Source organism: Cynoglossus semilaevis, chromosome 8, assembly GCF_000523025.1.
Source record: "Cynoglossus semilaevis isolate Cse_v1.0 chromosome 8, Cse_v1.0, whole genome shotgun sequence".
NCBI classification, from domain to species: domain Eukaryota; kingdom Metazoa; phylum Chordata; class Actinopteri; order Pleuronectiformes; family Cynoglossidae; genus Cynoglossus; species Cynoglossus semilaevis.
Window position 1 is genome coordinate 23,767,133 of NC_024314.1, and position 18,509 is coordinate 23,785,641.

At 43.2% G+C, this 18,509-nt stretch overlaps 1 protein-coding gene across 9 annotated transcripts in view; it reads right to left on the minus strand.

Moving 5' to 3' along the window:
• Nucleotides 1–18,509, minus strand: part of grm8a (glutamate receptor, metabotropic 8a) — a 269,940-nt gene that overhangs the window by 250,560 nt on the left and 871 nt on the right. For 7 of the 9 annotated variants that reach the window (XM_017034393.2, XM_025057309.1, XM_017034397.2 and 4 more), the window contains exons 2-3: nt 18,074–18,461; nt 12,151–12,983 (exon numbers count right to left, since the gene is read on the minus strand). In XM_017034393.2, the coding sequence (XP_016889882.1) occupies nt 12,151–12,693 (543 nt within the window). In that variant the 5' untranslated portion in view covers nt 12,694–12,983; nt 18,074–18,461. The remainder of the gene's footprint in view (nt 1–12,150; nt 12,984–18,073; nt 18,462–18,509) is intronic. The other 2 variants (XM_025057310.1, XM_017034395.2) reach the window with 2 other exon arrangements.

Below are 18,509 nucleotides of genomic sequence, written 5' to 3' on the forward strand. Positions count from 1 at the left end.
TTACTTGTGTTATGGCTGCAGTATGTCATCAGCTCCCCTGACTAATGTTCACGACTCCAACCAAACACACACATCAGCTCAGGCTCCAATTTCACAAAACTGTCACGAAAAAAAAAAACATTTTCTTCCCTTCGCGCTCATCTTCACTGTCTCTGTGCTCCAATATGCAGATGACGTTCATTTATTCACGATATTTACATTTAAAAAAAAGAAGAGTTTTCTCGTGTTGCTTCCAAGGGAAAATAAAGTTTATGACGCCGTTTCATGGACAGTAAATATGAAATGGTTGAAGCCACGTGGAACTGATGTAAAGTTCCAGAATCTGAGCAACGTCAACTACAGGGACAATGTAGCGTTTCAACTGCAGCCGGGCTTTCAACACCACGATGTGCAGTCGTACAGGTTGTCTACAGTGTTTACATGGGGTTCTGCTAAAGAAGATAAAAACAACAATGTCTGAGACATCGCCCCCTACAGGGAAATACAGTGACTTTTCATTCATTATATGTGTGATGATGTTATGCATTTAACCACGCACCTTTCTCAGTTCTCTCATTTCTGGCACAAAGCTAATATTTAGGCACACACTCCAGCCCAGCAGGGGGCAGTAATGTACCTAAAATATATACAGTACTAGCCTCCAAAAAGATGCACCGGATGCCATGACATCACAGCACAGGACAAGAAAAAAACAACATACTTGGGCAACTTTGTGTGTGTGTGTGTGTTTTGATGGCGGAATGGCGGTTTTGCATTCATTATATGTGTGATGATGTTATGCATTTAACCACGCACCTTTCTCAGTTCTCTCATTTCTGGCACAAAGCTAATATTTAGGCACACACTCCAGCCCAGCAGGGGGCAGTAATGTACCTAAAATATATACAGTACTAGCCTCCAAAAAGATACACAGGATGCCATGACATCACAGCACGGGACAAGAAAAGAACAACATACTTGGGCAATTTATTTTTTATTTTTTTTACGTTTTGATGGCAGCATGGCGGTGTGCAACAGAGTTTTCGCAATCGCAACAGCTCGATTCAATAATCAACTGAAATGAATATGAATTTCAAAGATTGAACTTATACTCTAGAGGTTCCCGAAATGTTTTCTGTAGCACCCCCTTTAGTAGCTTTTTTTTGTTTAAAAAAAAAAAGTTCTTACAAAACTGCTGTTGTTATTGAACAATGAAAAAAACTTACACTCATTGCATTTAAACAACATTTTTGCCCAAGATCATACAAATACTCAAATTGAAACTTTTTTTGCTCCATCTGCAATAGCACTGCCCCAAAAGGGGACCTGCCCCCCACTTTGGACAATATTGTCTTACTATGACAAATTTGCTAAAAAAAAAAATTTAGTTTCAAAATTTAATTCATTAAAAAAACATCAACTTTTGTTTATATTTGTTTGTTAATATATTTCATCACATCTCCTTAAAGACAAGTCAAATGTAGTAAAAATGCTCAGCTGTTGTGTCTGATAATATATTTCATCACATCTCCTTAAAGTCAAGTTTAAGTCTTATAAGTCTTTAGTTTTTTTTTTTTTTTTTTTTTTTAACCTCCTTGTTAGTTTTCACTGCAGCTGTGTAACCAGTGTTGAACTTGTCACCCACATGTTCAGACTGCATCAGAAAGCATTATTAAAAATATCATCTGAGTGTTCAGGTCAATCTCAGTCACACCAGCAGACACCCAGAATGTGGGCCACATACTTGTTTGGGCCACTAACAACCAATGAACACAACAGAACCTTTACAACCCAACAACACCCTTTAGCAGCGACAACAGCAAGTCAATACAGCCAGACTGGAGCAAACAGATCAACAACAACCCCTTCCTCCAGTTACTTTCAGCCTGACACCAAATTTCACACCTGTACAGGCAATAGTTTCACATAAATGTGAGCGCCGCAGCCACTCCGACGTGACGGAAGGACGACCCAAATGTTTTTGTCAGCGGTAGCAAACGGCATTTTCACAGTGCAAACACAACAGCATCCTCTGAGTCGGGACGGCATCAAGAGTTCCTGTTCTGAAATGTTGGCCTGGCTGCATGGAAAAAAAAGAAAAAGAGAGAAAAAAAAGCTAAGACAACACGCAACACAGCTAACTGTCGGGAAAAAAAAAAAAGCAAAGACAATACGCAACAACGCAACACAGCTGACTGTCGATGACGTGTTTCAGCAGCAGTTAGAAGCCAAAATAAACCAGTGTTAGATTTTTCAGATAATTTTTACAGCAACGAGAAATATTGATGGTCAATGAGCAAAAACCTCTGATCTGCAGGGTCTTCTGATTGGCTGATTTCACCTAATGATATGTTCAAAAAATGATGCTCATGTTCACGACACTACATATATGTTTTAAATAATTTATATTGTCTTCTGTATTTTATAAATGCACACATAAATAAAGTCAGGTTTCCATATGTATATATTTATACATATCTATATATGCACATGTATATTTACATACATATATACAGATCCACATACTATATACATATGGTTTAAAAATTAAAGTTTCAAAGTTTCAAAATACTATTATTTCAGTACGTCATAATGATTAAGAGAGATAATTAGTCAGCCGTTAATTATTTTTATATTTCTCTGCAGGAGTAGATCGCATCTTTTTATGCGGAAAGAAATTATTCCTTGTTAATTGATGGACACGTCACTCCCACAGCGTAAGTGAGAAAAGTACGAAGAAAAAAGTTCATTTTCACAACAGACTACTGATACGGATAAAAAAAAAAAACATCCGAAGTACTGCAAAAGTCAGATATCTGAGAACGACTAATCCTGTGTAGTTATAATAAAAAATAATAATTAGCATGTCTTACATCTTAAGTCATCTTCATCTTGCGTAAAGACACATAGAAAGCTTGACACTGCTTTCTAAATAAAACAAAAAGACATTTCGCAAGAGTGAGGCAGCAACTTAGCCAGTATGCTACAGTTAGCTCGCTGTGTTTGCAAAGTAGATACACATTAATATCGTCCCTAATACACATCTGTTATGTTGCTATGACAACGAAACTGTTGCAACATTTTTCTTGTTTGTTTTTGTTTTTTATCACCATCTCCTGCGTTAAGCCTTTTATGCGTCAAGTTTATTTTGTAGACCAAGAGAGTGTCTGGAGTGATTCTCCTCAGCTCTCCACTGTGCCAGTCCTCCTCTCTCATTTTCTCTCCTTGTCGAGTTCATTTATTTCAAATGAGAGAATCCATTACGGCGGCGTCATTCCAATGCAGCGCCACTGTCTCCCAAAGCAAGTGGTGAAATCAGGCGTGGTGAAAACACTTCATCAGGAAGCCAAGGTTACAACAAAAATTCATGTCGCCGCTGACACGGTTACTCCCAGCCCAGTGCTACCTTTTCCTTTCCGTTTAGGGAGATCAGGTCAGAGATGTTTTACTTCACATTAGTCAACGGAGACGTCATATTTGTAATAAAGTCACAGTAAAGCGTACACAAGACTTTGAACGACTCTTCCGGTGAGTCAAGAGCTTTGATGGCGGAGGCTATTATGAACGGTTCTCATCAGGTGTCGGCTCAAACTTTGTGTTTCAGTGGATTAGCAACATATACATTTTGCGCAGGCTTTAAGTTGGAAAGCTGGAACAAAGGCATTATGTTGACAAACCTGAAAAAAACTAAAACATTTCCCACATTTAATTCTTTGGATTTTGTACCTACTGGGGTGAATTACATTATTTGTCGGCCTTTCGACCATTGGTTGATGATGTGTTGATTTCTATCTAATAATGTAAGTCAAGCCAATAGACTTTTTTTCCGAAATATAAAACGTAAAATGGTCATTTACAGTATCAATAAAAGCCATGAGAACCAGGAGAATATCAGTTGTCAACATGGACGGCCGTGGGCCACATCACAAAAGGTTTCACTTGCTGTTTTTTAGTCAGAAAAACTGACCATCTCAGGCTGTGCTTGGTACATTTACTGATTTGTCATTAAACCCTGAATGATTCATCTCAGGTTTGAAAAATTAATGCAGCAACAGATAGAAAGTGACAGCCTCATTAGTCGTGTACTCGCAGCAGTTTTAATAGAATACACAAAGACAAACAGTGGACAAAAACTCTCACTGGTTCATATTCATGTTCAGTTGCTGATAATCAACTGTTTTCTTTTTTCTTTTTCTGCTTTAACGGTGGACATCGGGGACCAGCAGTACGAATAATAAATCTAGTCCAGTCGACTGTTGGTGCCAGGGTCTTACAACACTGAGCGTACAGCCACAGTGGCCAAGCTACAACCATCACGACTGTTGGCTCGGTCGTCACCACTGGCACGAACTCGATGTCCCACCGGGGCACATCTTTTCACCCCAGAAGAATGGGTTTGAGGATGGATGGGGATCTAACACGGTGGAGGAAGTTGACACTTGGGGGGGGGTCAACACGAGATGTTCCGGCATTTTGAAGGATGAGAAAAAAAAACAGAAATAAAGTCAGGCTGAAGAGCACTACAGTCAGTGGTCCAAATGAAGGAACCAAAGCCGAACACTAACACTCCTAAGGACTTACACCACTGTCCTCCGTTAGAGACAAGTTTGGAAACCGAGCTCCAGAGACGCTTTGTTGAGTCACAATATTTTTAACAAAATTTAAATTTGATTATAATCGACCAACTGGATTGTAATGGATGAACTTAATGACTCAGTAAATGAAGGATTTTACACCTGAATTTCTCCATCTGCAGGTCAACAACGGTACTGCAGGAGAAATTAAATAAAAGGGAGAATATTCCTCATTTTTTAGCCTCTCCAGTTAGCACCTGTACGACTAACATCAACTACAACAATTAATTATTAGCCTATTTACCCCCTGATGTCACACGGTACAACAGAGCAGTACAACGAGCTTCTCTTAAACTTAATCGTGAACTTGGATCCCCTATGTACCACCAGGAGGAGCCCAAGTCCAAGCAGAGGTACCAGTAGTGGTACATGTACCCTATCTTGAGAACCACTGCTATTCGCTGACAACTTTTGCTTTTTCGGTGAGAACTGTGTTTTGTGACATCACATAATCATTTCCTGTTAAACAAATATATTAATTATTGTTTCAGGAAATGTTGCCTTTTTTTCTGTTCTGATGTGTTTGGGTTTTGTGTGTTTGATGTGTTTTTTAAAGGTAATTTAAATCCACTGTTTATTGTTCTAAATGCTTTTATACATCATTTATCAGTTTTTTTTTACCATAAATAAAATTTGCTTTTAACCCCTTTTATCCACACATAACAAATATATATATTTATATGTCTTCATACTGACAGACCAAATGTTTCCAACACACAGATACAGCCTTGAATTCTAGAGAACGATGCACGTTTTATTTGGTGTCTTGAATGTTAATCCTCTTTGCCCCTGACACTGACGTCACACTTCCAAACTCTTGGCGCAGTAAGACAGGACTGTAATATGTAGCACGCGTGTGCAGGACTCTCAGCGCTCACACAGGTCAAAGGGCTTCACGCCTGTGTGTTCCAGCAGCGACGTGAGACAAAGTTGACCCCGTGTAATGGCTTCACTTCTCCCTTATCTGGGCTGCTGTTCAGCCGCAGACCTGATGGAAGTAAAAAGATAGAGATAGAATCTCATTCCATTTTAATGTAGTCCTTTAACCACGCCGTAGATAACGCTCACAGACACCGTCTCTTTGACTCTTAACTTTGACTCTCTCTTTGTTCCACACAAACTCAATTAATGCCCTTTAGGAAGCCACTCTAACCCCAGCACACACACTCGCGCACACACACACACACACACACAGTCATGGTCAAGCGGACACGTAGGATCTACACATTATCACAGTCAGCACTTCCATTAAACACATTTCTAATGACTTCATCAAGGATCTTGATTAAACTTTAAATTGCCTCCCCACCTCATCAGTTCCCACTGCGGCTTACGTACACACGTATGTTCTCAACTCCTGGTTCCGTCTGCGTGGTTCGGGGGCAGACTGGTAAAATAGAAGGTGCCTTACTTTCACTGTGTGGTAGGATATTCTGCCCCCATTAAACTGTAATTATGTTACATTAAAAACACTAAACACTAGAGCAGTGGCTGCATAATGAGGCATGACACCATTAACTCAGGGGTTAGGACAGGCGTGGGCAAACTATGGCCCGGGGGCCAGATGTGGCCCGTTTGGCTTTTAAATCCGGCCCACCAAACTAACCAAATTATGTTATTAATTTCTATTTTCATTATATTTCTGCCTTTCCCCTGCAACGCCCACATTTCCCCAAATAGATGGCGTACAAAAGGCTAAAAGCATTTTAGCCTTTACTAACCCTAACCCGGACCCAAGTCGCTACCTAACCAGCAAGCTAGTAGAGTCATGTTGCTAATAGCTAATGTGCTAGAGATTAGACCAGATTAGCAGTTAGCCCAAAAATAATCTGATTCACAGACCAGACAAATGCTCTTTTGTCAGTGCGTGATTTACAGCCGTCCTGTTTGGGACGTCATATAAATATTTCCACGCTCTTTAACTGTAGCTGTGTGGTTTCCATCATGTTCTGTCTGTAAAAATTCAGATGAACCATTCATTAGCTACAGACGTGCGCCGGCCTGCGTCCATGTTTTCCACATGCCGGTCTTGCTGCACTAATCTAACATCCATTAACGAGCACAATGCAAAACGTGTTTACACACGACAGAACTGAACGGCTCTTGTACTGTAAATTAATCATATGTGAGGGCAACATTTAACATTTAAGTGTCGGTAATGAATAAATTCGGGAAAGACGATTAAGCCTCCCGTCATTAACCGCTCGCTCATTAAATCTGCCTTCGTTAGTCGACGATGGAAAATCACGAGTTCACCCTGTTTTCTGTCCAATGTTATTAGCGCCCTCTAATGCATGACAACCTCCTGGAAAAAAAAAACCCAATGTCTATTTTCTTTCTCTTGTGTTTTTATCCCTCCTGGTTTCTTCTAGGCCGTTACTTTTTTTATGTCCGTTTGCATCTCATTCCATCCTCTCTCTGTCACTGCCTCGCTCCTCCATCGTTGGGTAAAAGTCTGTTCACGGCCCTCTTTGTCGATATTTCATCAAAGAGTCTGGATGATTAGGACGGGCCACTGCATCAAACTCTGTCTGACCTTGAGAATTAATGGCAAATCCACTTGAAAATCAGGTCTAAATTGGCCGCTAAATGAAATGATCGCGTTTTCTGTTAATTGCGTTTTAATGTTGCCGTTGTCGTTTCTGTGAAGCTAAGCGCTCAAAGCCATTTCAGTGGCTTTTGCTGGGCCTAGAGAAGAGGTCGAAGAAGAAGAAGAACAAAAAGAAGAAACTACCACTACAACAGATACAATAAAAGTTTCATCCGTTTGAGTAAATATTTACTCTCGCTAATTTGCACATTTATTTGCAGATCGACACACCGTGGAGGAAGCTAATAAAGTCCCATATATAATATTTACTGTTAGGCTCCTTCTCGGTGCCCCCCCCCCCGCCGGTCGGGGGGGTCCAGAGGTCGACGACATGGAAATCCACACCAGACAAAAGCACAGAGCAGGGAACCAATCGCAGTGGTGGAAACACGCAGGCAGATGAATATATATCAGCGCTGTCACAGGCAGCAGCAGTTCATTCTCAGACAGACAGAAGCCAAGAGGCTGGAGCTGAGTTATGGAGGCAATTGCATCACTACGTCACTATTTTTTTCTTAATACACACTTGGAGCGCTATATATGTATACAGTAAATTGACTTTATTGAGGTAAAAATCTTTCCAGCTGTAATATCCAGGCAGAAACGCAAAAAAGAAAAGAAAAAAAGAAGTTTGCACTTGCACGGAAGTGACGGCAGAGCTTTAGCTTCCGACCCCTGGCACTAAACGTACAACATACAAACTACCAGCAGAGACGTGGATATTATTGGTGCTAGTACTCAGTTTTCGGGACCACTGGTCTCTTTAATTGATCGTCGCACTTGTTGCTCTTGGACTCGAACGCAGGACCTGCTGCATGTAAGGCAGGTGTGGTAACCACTAGACTACAGATCCGCAAACTGCTACTACTATGTAACTGAAGCCCTGCCTTCTTTCAAATCAAACTACTGCCACCATCTGGATCGATGTTGTACTGCAAAACATTTCCACAAAGAATCGTCCTGATGTCAAAAGGGAAATGGAGAAAATGAAGACAGAGGGCGGGGTCACTGAAGAAAAATGACTTTGGTGGAAGCTGTGGTTTAATTTTAAAGGAAGATTCTGTATTTATTTTAAATTAAATACAGCCAACAGCTCAAAGTCTCCGCATGTTAATAAATCCATTATTTTATCCAAATATTTTAATCATGATTTTCCGCACACAGGAAATGATGTTTGGAGCTCGGAGAGGAACCGGAGTCAACAAGCAAAAACAGAAACAGCAGCATTAAAATTCAAATGATGTCAAAGCCTCAAAGGGAAGGGAGTGGAACCGATGCTGACTGAATGAAAAGGAGACACTTGAGTGCCTGTGTGTCCGCGTGTGAGTGACTGCGCGTGTGTGGGAATGTGAACATGCGTGCGAAAGCACAGTTTCCCAAACTCCTGCAGGCAAGCCATTCCATTTGCTCTCACCAGGGGGACGGTCGCCACTTATCAATTTATGAATTGAATTTCATTTTCTGCTTCCGACACTCAGTGTGTGGGGTTCACCGAGTGTGAGGCGCCTTTCATTTCCAGTGAGGACTTCCTGGTAGCGGCGCAGACAAAGAGAGTCACACACACATAGGCGGGGAATCCATTAGTAACGTGAGAGCCGTCATTGGCTCCTCAGTTTTCTGAACGCGCCCCAAATCGTCATGTTTAGTTTCCGTCGGTTGAGCCACCCACAGCGGCCAAGGATTGTGTGGAGATCGCTGCAGAGGTGACCTGGAATCTCAAGGGTTGGTCGATCCATAATGCCACTGTAATTACCACCCACGCCACAAACACAATCAATAGCCAGGGATGAAGCAGGCGGAGAAGAACACAGGCAGTAAGGATGAGCGGTGGAGGAGCCGCAGGGCGGTGATGGAGAACAACGCTCCAGGCCGGACGTCAAACTGACGATTTTATGAAACCACTCCGACTGAGGACTCGTTAGGTCCAAAGATCAGCTCCCGTCTCTAATCCTAATCCAGCTGGAGTGATTAAGATTAAAGAAAAGATCTGTATCGACATTTGCCTGATTTTTTGTTTTTTGGGTTTTTTTGACGAGGTAGTGAAACTTACTTGGTGGGAAAATCTGAAAAAGTTGAGGTTTACAGATCGACTCCTCGACAGGTCTCTGCATCGAGGAGATCTTGGCTTCAACTTGTCTCTTCAACCGACAACATAGTTGCTCGTCAACTATACAGCTGTCTCTTGGATATTCCTCGCTGTAATGAGGAGAGGACGTACTCGTCTACTTATTCGGTGTTAGCTTGTTTTTGCTAATAGTTTTAGCCAATTTGAAGCGAATGAAACTTGAAACTTTTAGAAACATAACACCATACCTTCATACATTTTTATATAATTTTATCAGAGTATAGTAGAGTCTATCTGTATAAGGTTTACAGTTTGGCTAATATTTAAATATTTCAGCTTGCGTTTTGCCATTTTTGCAAACTACATACTTGGCTGAAATGAATCCATTTAAGCTTGCGTTTTGCCATTTTTGCAAACTCTTACATACTTGGCTGAAATGACTCCATTTCAGGCTGATTAATAGAACATTTTAGGAAAATATTGAAGAAATTCCTATTCCTGTACAAGTCAAATACCTAATGGCCAGATTTTTTTTTTTTTTTTTTTTGTCATCCATATGTTGAGCCCTAGTGGCGATCCATCGAACAACCACGTGTTCCTCAACAACTGTGAACCTCGCTGTTCAAATTTGTTCTGGTCCAGAGTCGTTTTTCATTTTCGATCTTTGATTACAGCTGTGGTTATCAATGATTTCCAAAGGACATGATCATAATACCAAATATACAGTAAGTCGAGCCTTGAACCCTGTTCTCATTATAGGTTCAATCCTGCTGCACCGCTCACTGGAGCCGCAGTACCACGTTTCCCCACAAGGATTAAGAAAGTCTAATCTCATTATAACAGCTGTGGGTCAGAGCGCCTGTTAAAAACAAACTGATTATCTTCAAAAGGACGAAACCAAACAGACGCGGCGACGGCGACGTCCGTGTGACACGGCGTCTCTGTGAGCAATAATACACAAAATACACAAACGAGGAGAAGAAGAGGCCGGACGAGAAGATGAAGATGAGATTTCCTTTTTCACACAATCTGTTGTTTTGGCTGCGGCTGGATTAAAACACACACACACACACACACACACACAGCTCTCGTGCTGAGTGGGTGACTGGCTGTGACTGGTGCTGTCAGATTAGTCCATTTAAAAGACGTATGTTTATTACAGCATGTGTGAATAGATGTGTGTGTGTGTGTTTGTGTGTGAACTCTCTTTACTATTTTCAGACTTTGATGCACACTGCATTATTAATGTTAAACCATGCAGGGAGAGAAACAGCCTTGTCTCATATAACACCACTGCTGATCACACACTCTCACACACACACACACACACTCTCTGTTATCACACACACACACACACACACACTCGGTTATCTATACTTATACTTGAAGAAAGAGTTTGAAAGAATTTCTTCTTTTTTAAAAAAAAAAAAAAAATCCAATAAAAGTCGCCCCCTGCTGGTCAGACTGGTGAGTAATTGACTGGAGTGGGTTTGTAGTTTCATTTTCTGGGTTTAATACGTTGAAACAGTAGGTGGCAGTAAAGCGCCCCTGAGTATACAGAGCAAGAACAGAAAGACCTTATACATGTAGTGGTTAAAGTTTTTTTTTTTTCTTATTGAGTTGTTAACATTGAGACTTCAATTTCACATTAGGTCGATAGCACCCCCTGCAGAGGAGGAGGGCAACTACAACCTTCCAAACGACTTCTGGTGTATTCTACACACAAGTGAAGAAATTCTGTCGAACACCAACGCGTCAACACACTCAGAGTCACAATGACAAAAGAATGGAAGATTCTAGAAACCAAAGCCGAGGACGTGCTTGGTTGAAGGGCTGCTGATGTGACACCTTTGTGAAGAAATCATTATCACTTCTTATTTGTCGTTTTGTTTGCAAATCCCCCACTGTAGGAAGAAACACGTTACACACAACACACACACACACACTAACACACTGGCAGGAGACCAGATGGTATAGTGGCAACATGACACTGCTAATACACCTAATGATGCTAATGATGCTAACGCAAGACAATGCAAACACAACACACACACTATGCACACACACACACACACACACACACACCAGAGCTGTCACAGATGTCACTATAGTCAAATACAAACACACGCTTCACTCCAGGGACCAGAATTTAAATGCAGATTAAGTTTCGGACCAAACAGAATTAACGTTTATTGAACAACAACACAAGGTCAACAAATCCACCGTCATGATGGGAGAAGGAGTTTATGGTAAACACGACGACGACCAAACACATGTTCAGCTCTGGAGGGGCCGCGTCAAACGATGGCGGCGGGCAGGATTCAGTCCGCTGGCCTCGAGTTTGACACAATTTGGGCAACGGGGCCAAAAACAGAGAAACGTGAACACAACCCTGTGCAGTAGTGACAGGAGTGAGTCGTAATTGCAGTAATTAAGAGTTGTTTCAACAAAGAGGAAACAATGATCCAAACTACACCCCCGCCACACACACGCACACGCACACGCACACACAAAAGTATCACTTGACAAATCTCGACATCACTCCACAGACACAGAGAGATTACAATCAGACTCCGCGCTCCTTAAGACAAATGCACGAGCCGAGACAAATCTTGTCTTTTCTTTTCTGATCGGTACGAGGAGGAGGTGGCGCTGCTGCTGCCCCAGGACGGCTGAGTACATTTTAATTGGTTGTCATCATTAAACTTTATCTCCCCAGTGACGACGGGGGAGGGAAGGGAGAGAAACATTTAATGCCCTGCCCATCACTCAAGGAGGAAAAGAGTCGACTGCAAGGAGCTGCTGCACAGGAGAGGAGAGAGGAGGAGGAGAGAAACCGAGGGGACAGGAGTCAGGAGGTAGGGAGGAGAGAGCGGTCCTACCTTGAACAGCCGCAGGATGTTGGCCACCATGATGGACACAGAGCTGGACGCGGCTCCGATCACTCCCACGATCTTATCGGGTTTGGTGAAGATGGGAGGATCTCCATTGGCACAGCGGACGTCAGAACCGTCCCGCTCAATCAGGGCCTGCACGAAAGTCAGGGACTGCTCCAGCGCGTAGGTGTCCCTGGAGCAGGTGTCCAGGATGCGGGCCCCCAGGGTGATGTTGGGCAGCAGTTCAGGGTCCTTGTTGATCAGGTCGATGGCAAACATCATGGCCTCCAGGCGGTGGATGCCCTTCTCCTTCTTCAACTCTCCGCAGGGCGTCCCACGATCACCGCGGGAGTGTATGGGGAATAATCCTCCGAGGATGATGTCTCCGTCCAGTCGGATGGAGTGGGCGTACTCCGGCGCCGCCTGGGGGTCCGTGGGCACTCGCTGAGAGGAGGCGCCGGGAAGGAGCGCGGTGTAGGAAATAGCCACAAACAAGAGGATGAAGGAGCGGGACTGTGGGGAGGAACGTGGTTTCCACTGACGCTCCATGGTTGGACAACAACAGACTAACACTCAGGTGGTCTCAGTCCAGGTCAAAGGTTTCACGTGGTCCAAAAAAATAAAGATTTATAGTAAGTACTGCCTTCCTAGTCGTCAAAAAGATAGGGGGAGTGGACCCCAGGTGTGGCGGTAGCTGAGCCCCATGAGCTGATCATATTCCAGAAGTGACTCAAAGAGATTTCAGCAGAAAAAAAGAAATCACCAGGGCAGGTTTTTTTTGGAGAACTCTAGTGGAGGAGTCGAGTCTTAAATCCACGAGTCACATCCTCCGACGGAGCCTGTTGACGAGAGACAGAAAGAACGTGACGTAAACATCAAGGGTGGAAACTGACGAACATGTAGAGAACCAGCCTGGGGGTAAAGCGGGGGGGCAGTAAAGTATGGATGTTCAGCACGACACACACACTGGTTCACTCGGCAGAGACTCGTAGGAGTTTGGTCTTCTCAGAAAACCTGTCGGAGAATTTGCAGTGTCATAGCGTAATTGAAATCACCAGGGCAGGTAGGTTTGTAGGGAAGGCCTTCGCGCACACACACACACAGACTCGCACACAGACTCACACACAGACTCACACACACACACTCATCTCTTGGCCTGTGGATGAGTGGAGCAGCTGTTGGACCGACAGCCCAGAGCCTGGACCGGCTCCTGGGGCGGTTCACACGGAGGTGCAGGTTACCTGCTGCAGGGAGGAGGAGACAACGGGGAGAAACAGAGGAGAAAAGACAGAGCTGGGTGAGAGGCAGACGGAAGGGAAAGGATGTGAGACGAGCACGAGGAGGGAAAACAGAAACAGAGGGGGCGGTGGAAGGACGGTGAGCGATGCCTCCGAGCAAACGTGTTGCATCATTTAAACACCTGCTGCTTCGGCTGCAGCCGAGTCCAGACGCTGAATCCCATGCACCTGCGGTCACGACAGGCGGATTTCCTGTTAGAAAAACGTCTCCGCTGCACCTAGCCACGTGCCCCCCCCGACCCGACCCAGTAATCGCTCCCCGCTCTGCACATTAAGCAGCCACGACCATGGAAAAGTGAAAGAGCAGGTTGGAACGTCTGGAAATTGGTTGTGACAAAATGCTCCGTTCCTGCGTGGATACGAGTGCTAATGTTCTTTCATTAGCCGGGGCCCTGGGGATTTATTTTCTCATTTGTCTTCCCTGATCCAAAATCCCACACCGCTTTTGAAGGGAGCCCTGTTTCTAGCCAGGAAGCGATTTGAAATGTTAAACCTGGGGTTCACCGTTGAATTCCTCAGTGGTGTAAAACAGCAGAGGGAAGAATCCCACTGAAGTTTCTGAACCGCGTCCAATACGATCCAAGGATGTCGGCTTGACGTTCCCTGCAACTCCTGAACACCTCACCAGTGTTCTGGGCCTTCACAAACCTTCACTGTAGCGCCCCCACCCTTTTTTTTTTTAGACAGGACTATTTTCCACACATTTACAGCCATTGTTTCCAAAAACTAGCACAATTTAGAAGTATTTTTACAAGTATTTTTGAAGTATTTTTTAAAGCATTTCAGTACATTCAGTTTTATCACAGTGACAAGAAAATTAGGATTTATTTGCCTGGCTGTGTCCCCATTTGCAGTAGCTCTGTCCTCCCAGGGAGACTTGCCCCCTTTGTTGAGAAACACCAATGTAGAGTTTGCAAGAATTTGAATTCGTTTTCAGTCAAAAAAAAAAAAAAAAGGTTCAATTTAGGTTCAGTCCAATCACGTGGCCTTTACAGAGGTGCTCAAAATGACTCTACTGTACTTGGGTCAAAAATTAGCTAAATATATTTAGCTTTCAACCCCATCAACTAGCAAATGTGAGAAACATGACCTGGCACTAAATCGCAGCAGGTCGGAAAACTAGCCACAAGAGGCGCTCAAGCGCAAAGCAAACACACTGCAATTTTTTTTTTTTTTTTACAAACAGATTTATTTAACAGATTTGCTTCAAATATTATCTTGTAACATGATGGTGGAGAAACAAGCCCCGCCCCCGGTCCCCATGGCCAGTTAATTGCTTAAGTCTTCTGTCCCTGCTGATACCACGAGACACGAGGCTCTACCCATAATCCTGAGTTGCATCGATTGCATTAAACACAAAACAGATTTTTCACTGCCTTCTCATTAAATGTAGTCGCTGAAACAGAAAAACTGACAATGATTTTCTGAAGAGCAGAGCATTTCTAAAAAGTTTTTTTTTTTTTTTATAACTTTTCCACAATTCTGCTGGATTTTTTCCCAATTCCGAGGGAAGAGTCCAAGGGCTCTTTTCCCAAGAGCCTCGGACAGGATTTTGGGCTCCGATCTCATCACAGCTCTCCTGACAAATCCATCAGTAATTCGATTCTGTCCCAATTAATTCATCGGTTTCTCTCCACTCTAAATGGAAATGGGTCAGAGCCAGTCGTGCACAGCCAAAGCAGCCATGATTAAAAACCTCTGCTTCATATATAGGTTATGAAGCTGCGATTCATCTGCTCTCCATATACTGTACACACACAGCAGAAGTGTTTAATCAACACTTTTTTTTTCTCCCCTCCATAGGAGTCACACACTCAGTTTTGTTCTCTGACAAAAGCCCAAATGAGGCTCAGGCCTCTTTTAATGGATCCCGATGACGTGCAGTTATTGGATTATTACCCGGACTCTCATCATCTGATGGACTAATTGGGTCCAAAATAACCGCCAGCCTCGGGTTCTGTTGATCATTTCCCTTGGGTTTGCTACTTATTCTACCTTCCAGCCTTGAAAATGACTCTTCCTCGTGGACGTGGGCTAAGCTAACGGAAGATTGAACACATTTGGTGGAAAGGATGAGGACAGCGTTAACGATTCAGAGTAATAGTTGCGTAAGGAATATTTAAAAAAAAAAAAAAAATAGAAGAATTGTCAAAACTCCAATTGTTCACCAACGTACTGTAGCTTTTGTGATTAATCGGAATTAATGGTATTTAATCATGATTAACATTAATCAGGGTCATATTTAATTGTGATTAATCAACAATAAGTGGATGGAGAGTGGGATTATCATATATATATACACAGTGCGTTACAGTTAATTTAATCCGATTAATCTTTGCACATTTATTAACATGATTAATGTTATGGTTACATTTGCTCATAAATACGTGCCGTGGATGCTGCCCTCTGCCTGCGTTTTCCCACATTTGCTGCTTTCTCTTGAATGCTGTTTTTCAAAAGTTACCAGTGAAGGTCTACAGGTGGCACTAAAGTAACTTTAAAGGTTAAAACCGCCCAAAACGACGACAGGTCCGTCGCATTTAACTGACATCTGATTTACAGCAGATAATAAAAGTCGAGCTTCAAACGTGTCACTTGTGCGTTGACCCTCTTAATAACTTAATAACTGTTAATCTCTCCGTCTTCACCTGCTCCCCGGAGACTCGTCACTTTTTATGATGTTTAAACAAAACAAAAAAAGAAGAGGAGCAAACACAAGATTCTTGATTCTGTGTGAGGAGGAGGAGGAGGAGGAGATTCCTCTGTCAGCTCTGATTGGACATTTTACAGCAAGCATGCCTGGACCCTAGGGGGCAGCAGTCACATCATCCCTTTTTTTAATTTACACCCCTGGCTGCCTGTTTAAAGGTGAGTGTTTCCCCACTCCTGCTCCTCCTCCCCTCTCCTCCCCTCTCCTCTCTCCTCCCTGCCTCACGCTCGGCCTCCTTTGTCGTCATCTCTTCATTATGCCACCCTCTGCAGGACTCCCTCCCTCCCTCCCTCCCTCCCTCCCTCCATCTCACAGGTGCTCCTCTTTTCAGAAAGTGATAGCCGCTCCCCTCCTCCCTCTCCTCCTCCCTCTCCTTCTCCTCCTCCCCCTCCTCCCTCTCTAAAGGAGGCGATCCTCTCCTCTGAGTCTCCCTCTCTCAGCGACTGTGTTTGCTCCTTCTGTCATGTCCCTCTTGGCACTCTGTCATTTTTTCAGCCTGCACCTGTTCCTGACCATCAGCCACTTGGTCCCGGAACATTTGTTTTGTGTTATTTAAAAAAAAAAAAAAAAAGAAGAAGAAGAAGAAGAAATCATCATCTAAAAATGCAACACCATCAGTACAGTTCACACAAACGGCTCTAAACCCTAACACCCCCTGGAGGCCAAACTGGGATCAAGAAAATAACGTGTGGATAAATAGTCTCCAAAAACCAAGCCATGCAGGGATGCTGCCCTTTGCTTGCATTCTCCCTTTTACTGCTGTGTTTAGCAGTACAGCCAACAGGTGGCAGTAAAGCATCTTATAAAAATGCAAAAATTGTTGGTAAAACCACAGCAAAAATATAGTAGCTGTTGTGGGTGTACAGCCCCATAGCTCTGAGCTCTAGAATACAACAACCAAATGAGCAAATTACAAACTTTGATTAAACAAAATACCTTATAACAACAGTGCCTTTTTGGAGCAGGATGTATCTATAGCGCCCCCTGCAGGGATCTGAATGCTGTGTTTACTCACGTTATGCTTAGTTTTTTTATATATATATCAAATTAGAGACCAGTTGAAAGACTGCCCCCTCCCAAGAAAAGCAATACACACGTCACAAAAATGAACAATCACATTACAAATTAAGTTATTATCACCCACTCAGTATCTGTGACAGGACATTATTTGCGAAATGAATAAATAAATCAAACTGTTTATTATTTAAATTAATACAAAAAATGTATTTTCTGTCCTTTGAAGTGAATTCTCTCTGTGATCAAAAACATTTTTTATCTAATCCCACGTCATTGTTGATATCGATTTTTTTTTCTTTCCTGCAATTGAAGACGTTCAATCCCAGCCTGCCTTGTGCTTCACTCATTTATTTGAACGCCTTTTTTCACCTCGTGCCTCTGGAGATAACGCAGCCTGCAGGTTCAGAACCAAGACTATATGTGAGATCAAAGTCTCCGGGTGTTGGATCATTATCATCCCCTACAGGCTTCTCTGAGAAGATCCAGCTCCGGTGGCATTCTGACTGTAGCCCTAATTAAAACACTGCCGTCCACAGTCAAACACAGGCGGCACTGATGTCTATTCGGAGGACGCAGCTTCTTTCTTCTCGCGTTTTGCCCCCCCTCACCCACCCACCAACCAACCAACCAACCAACCCTCCACCCCAACACTCCCGCAACATTAGAGTTACTCACCCACCATCAAACATCCCCGCTGCACAGCATCCGTGTGGGAAATGACAAATGACGACTGGGAATCAACAACATTCCAACATGAGATGAGGCACAAAAAAAAAAGAAAGAAAAAAAAAACCCCAGCGCTCAGAAGTCCGTCAGTGGAGGAATGTGAGGCTCCCCACAGGCAGCAGCTGCTGCAGGGTGGCTTTAAGACCATTAAGGGATGGAGGGAGTGTGAGATATATACCTTCAGAAAATCAAATCCATCCGAGAGTGAGTGAGGAATGCTGGGAACAGCTCCATCCTCGTCCTCCTCCTTCTCCTCCGGAGTCTTCAGAGTCTCTGCTCGCCTCAGGCAACTTCCTTGCGGAGCTCAGCAGTTTTTTCCCCTTCCTATCCCAAAAAAAAAAAAAAAAAAAAAAAAGCCAATCCTCTTGGAGTGAGATGTGGTATTCCAAAGGATGGTGAAAGATTTCGGGGGAAAAAAATGAAAATCCTCAAAAATGACACTTAGAAAGACGGAGGTTGTGGGTTTGGAAAGTGCGTCCGTCGTGACAGAGAGGCAGGTGGAAATGTTTGTCTCCCCCAGAATCCTGCACTTGTTTAGTGGACAAAAAAAGAGAGAAGCAGGCAGCCTGGAATAAAGGAGACACGAAGAATGAGAGCGGGAGTAAAGGAGAGAG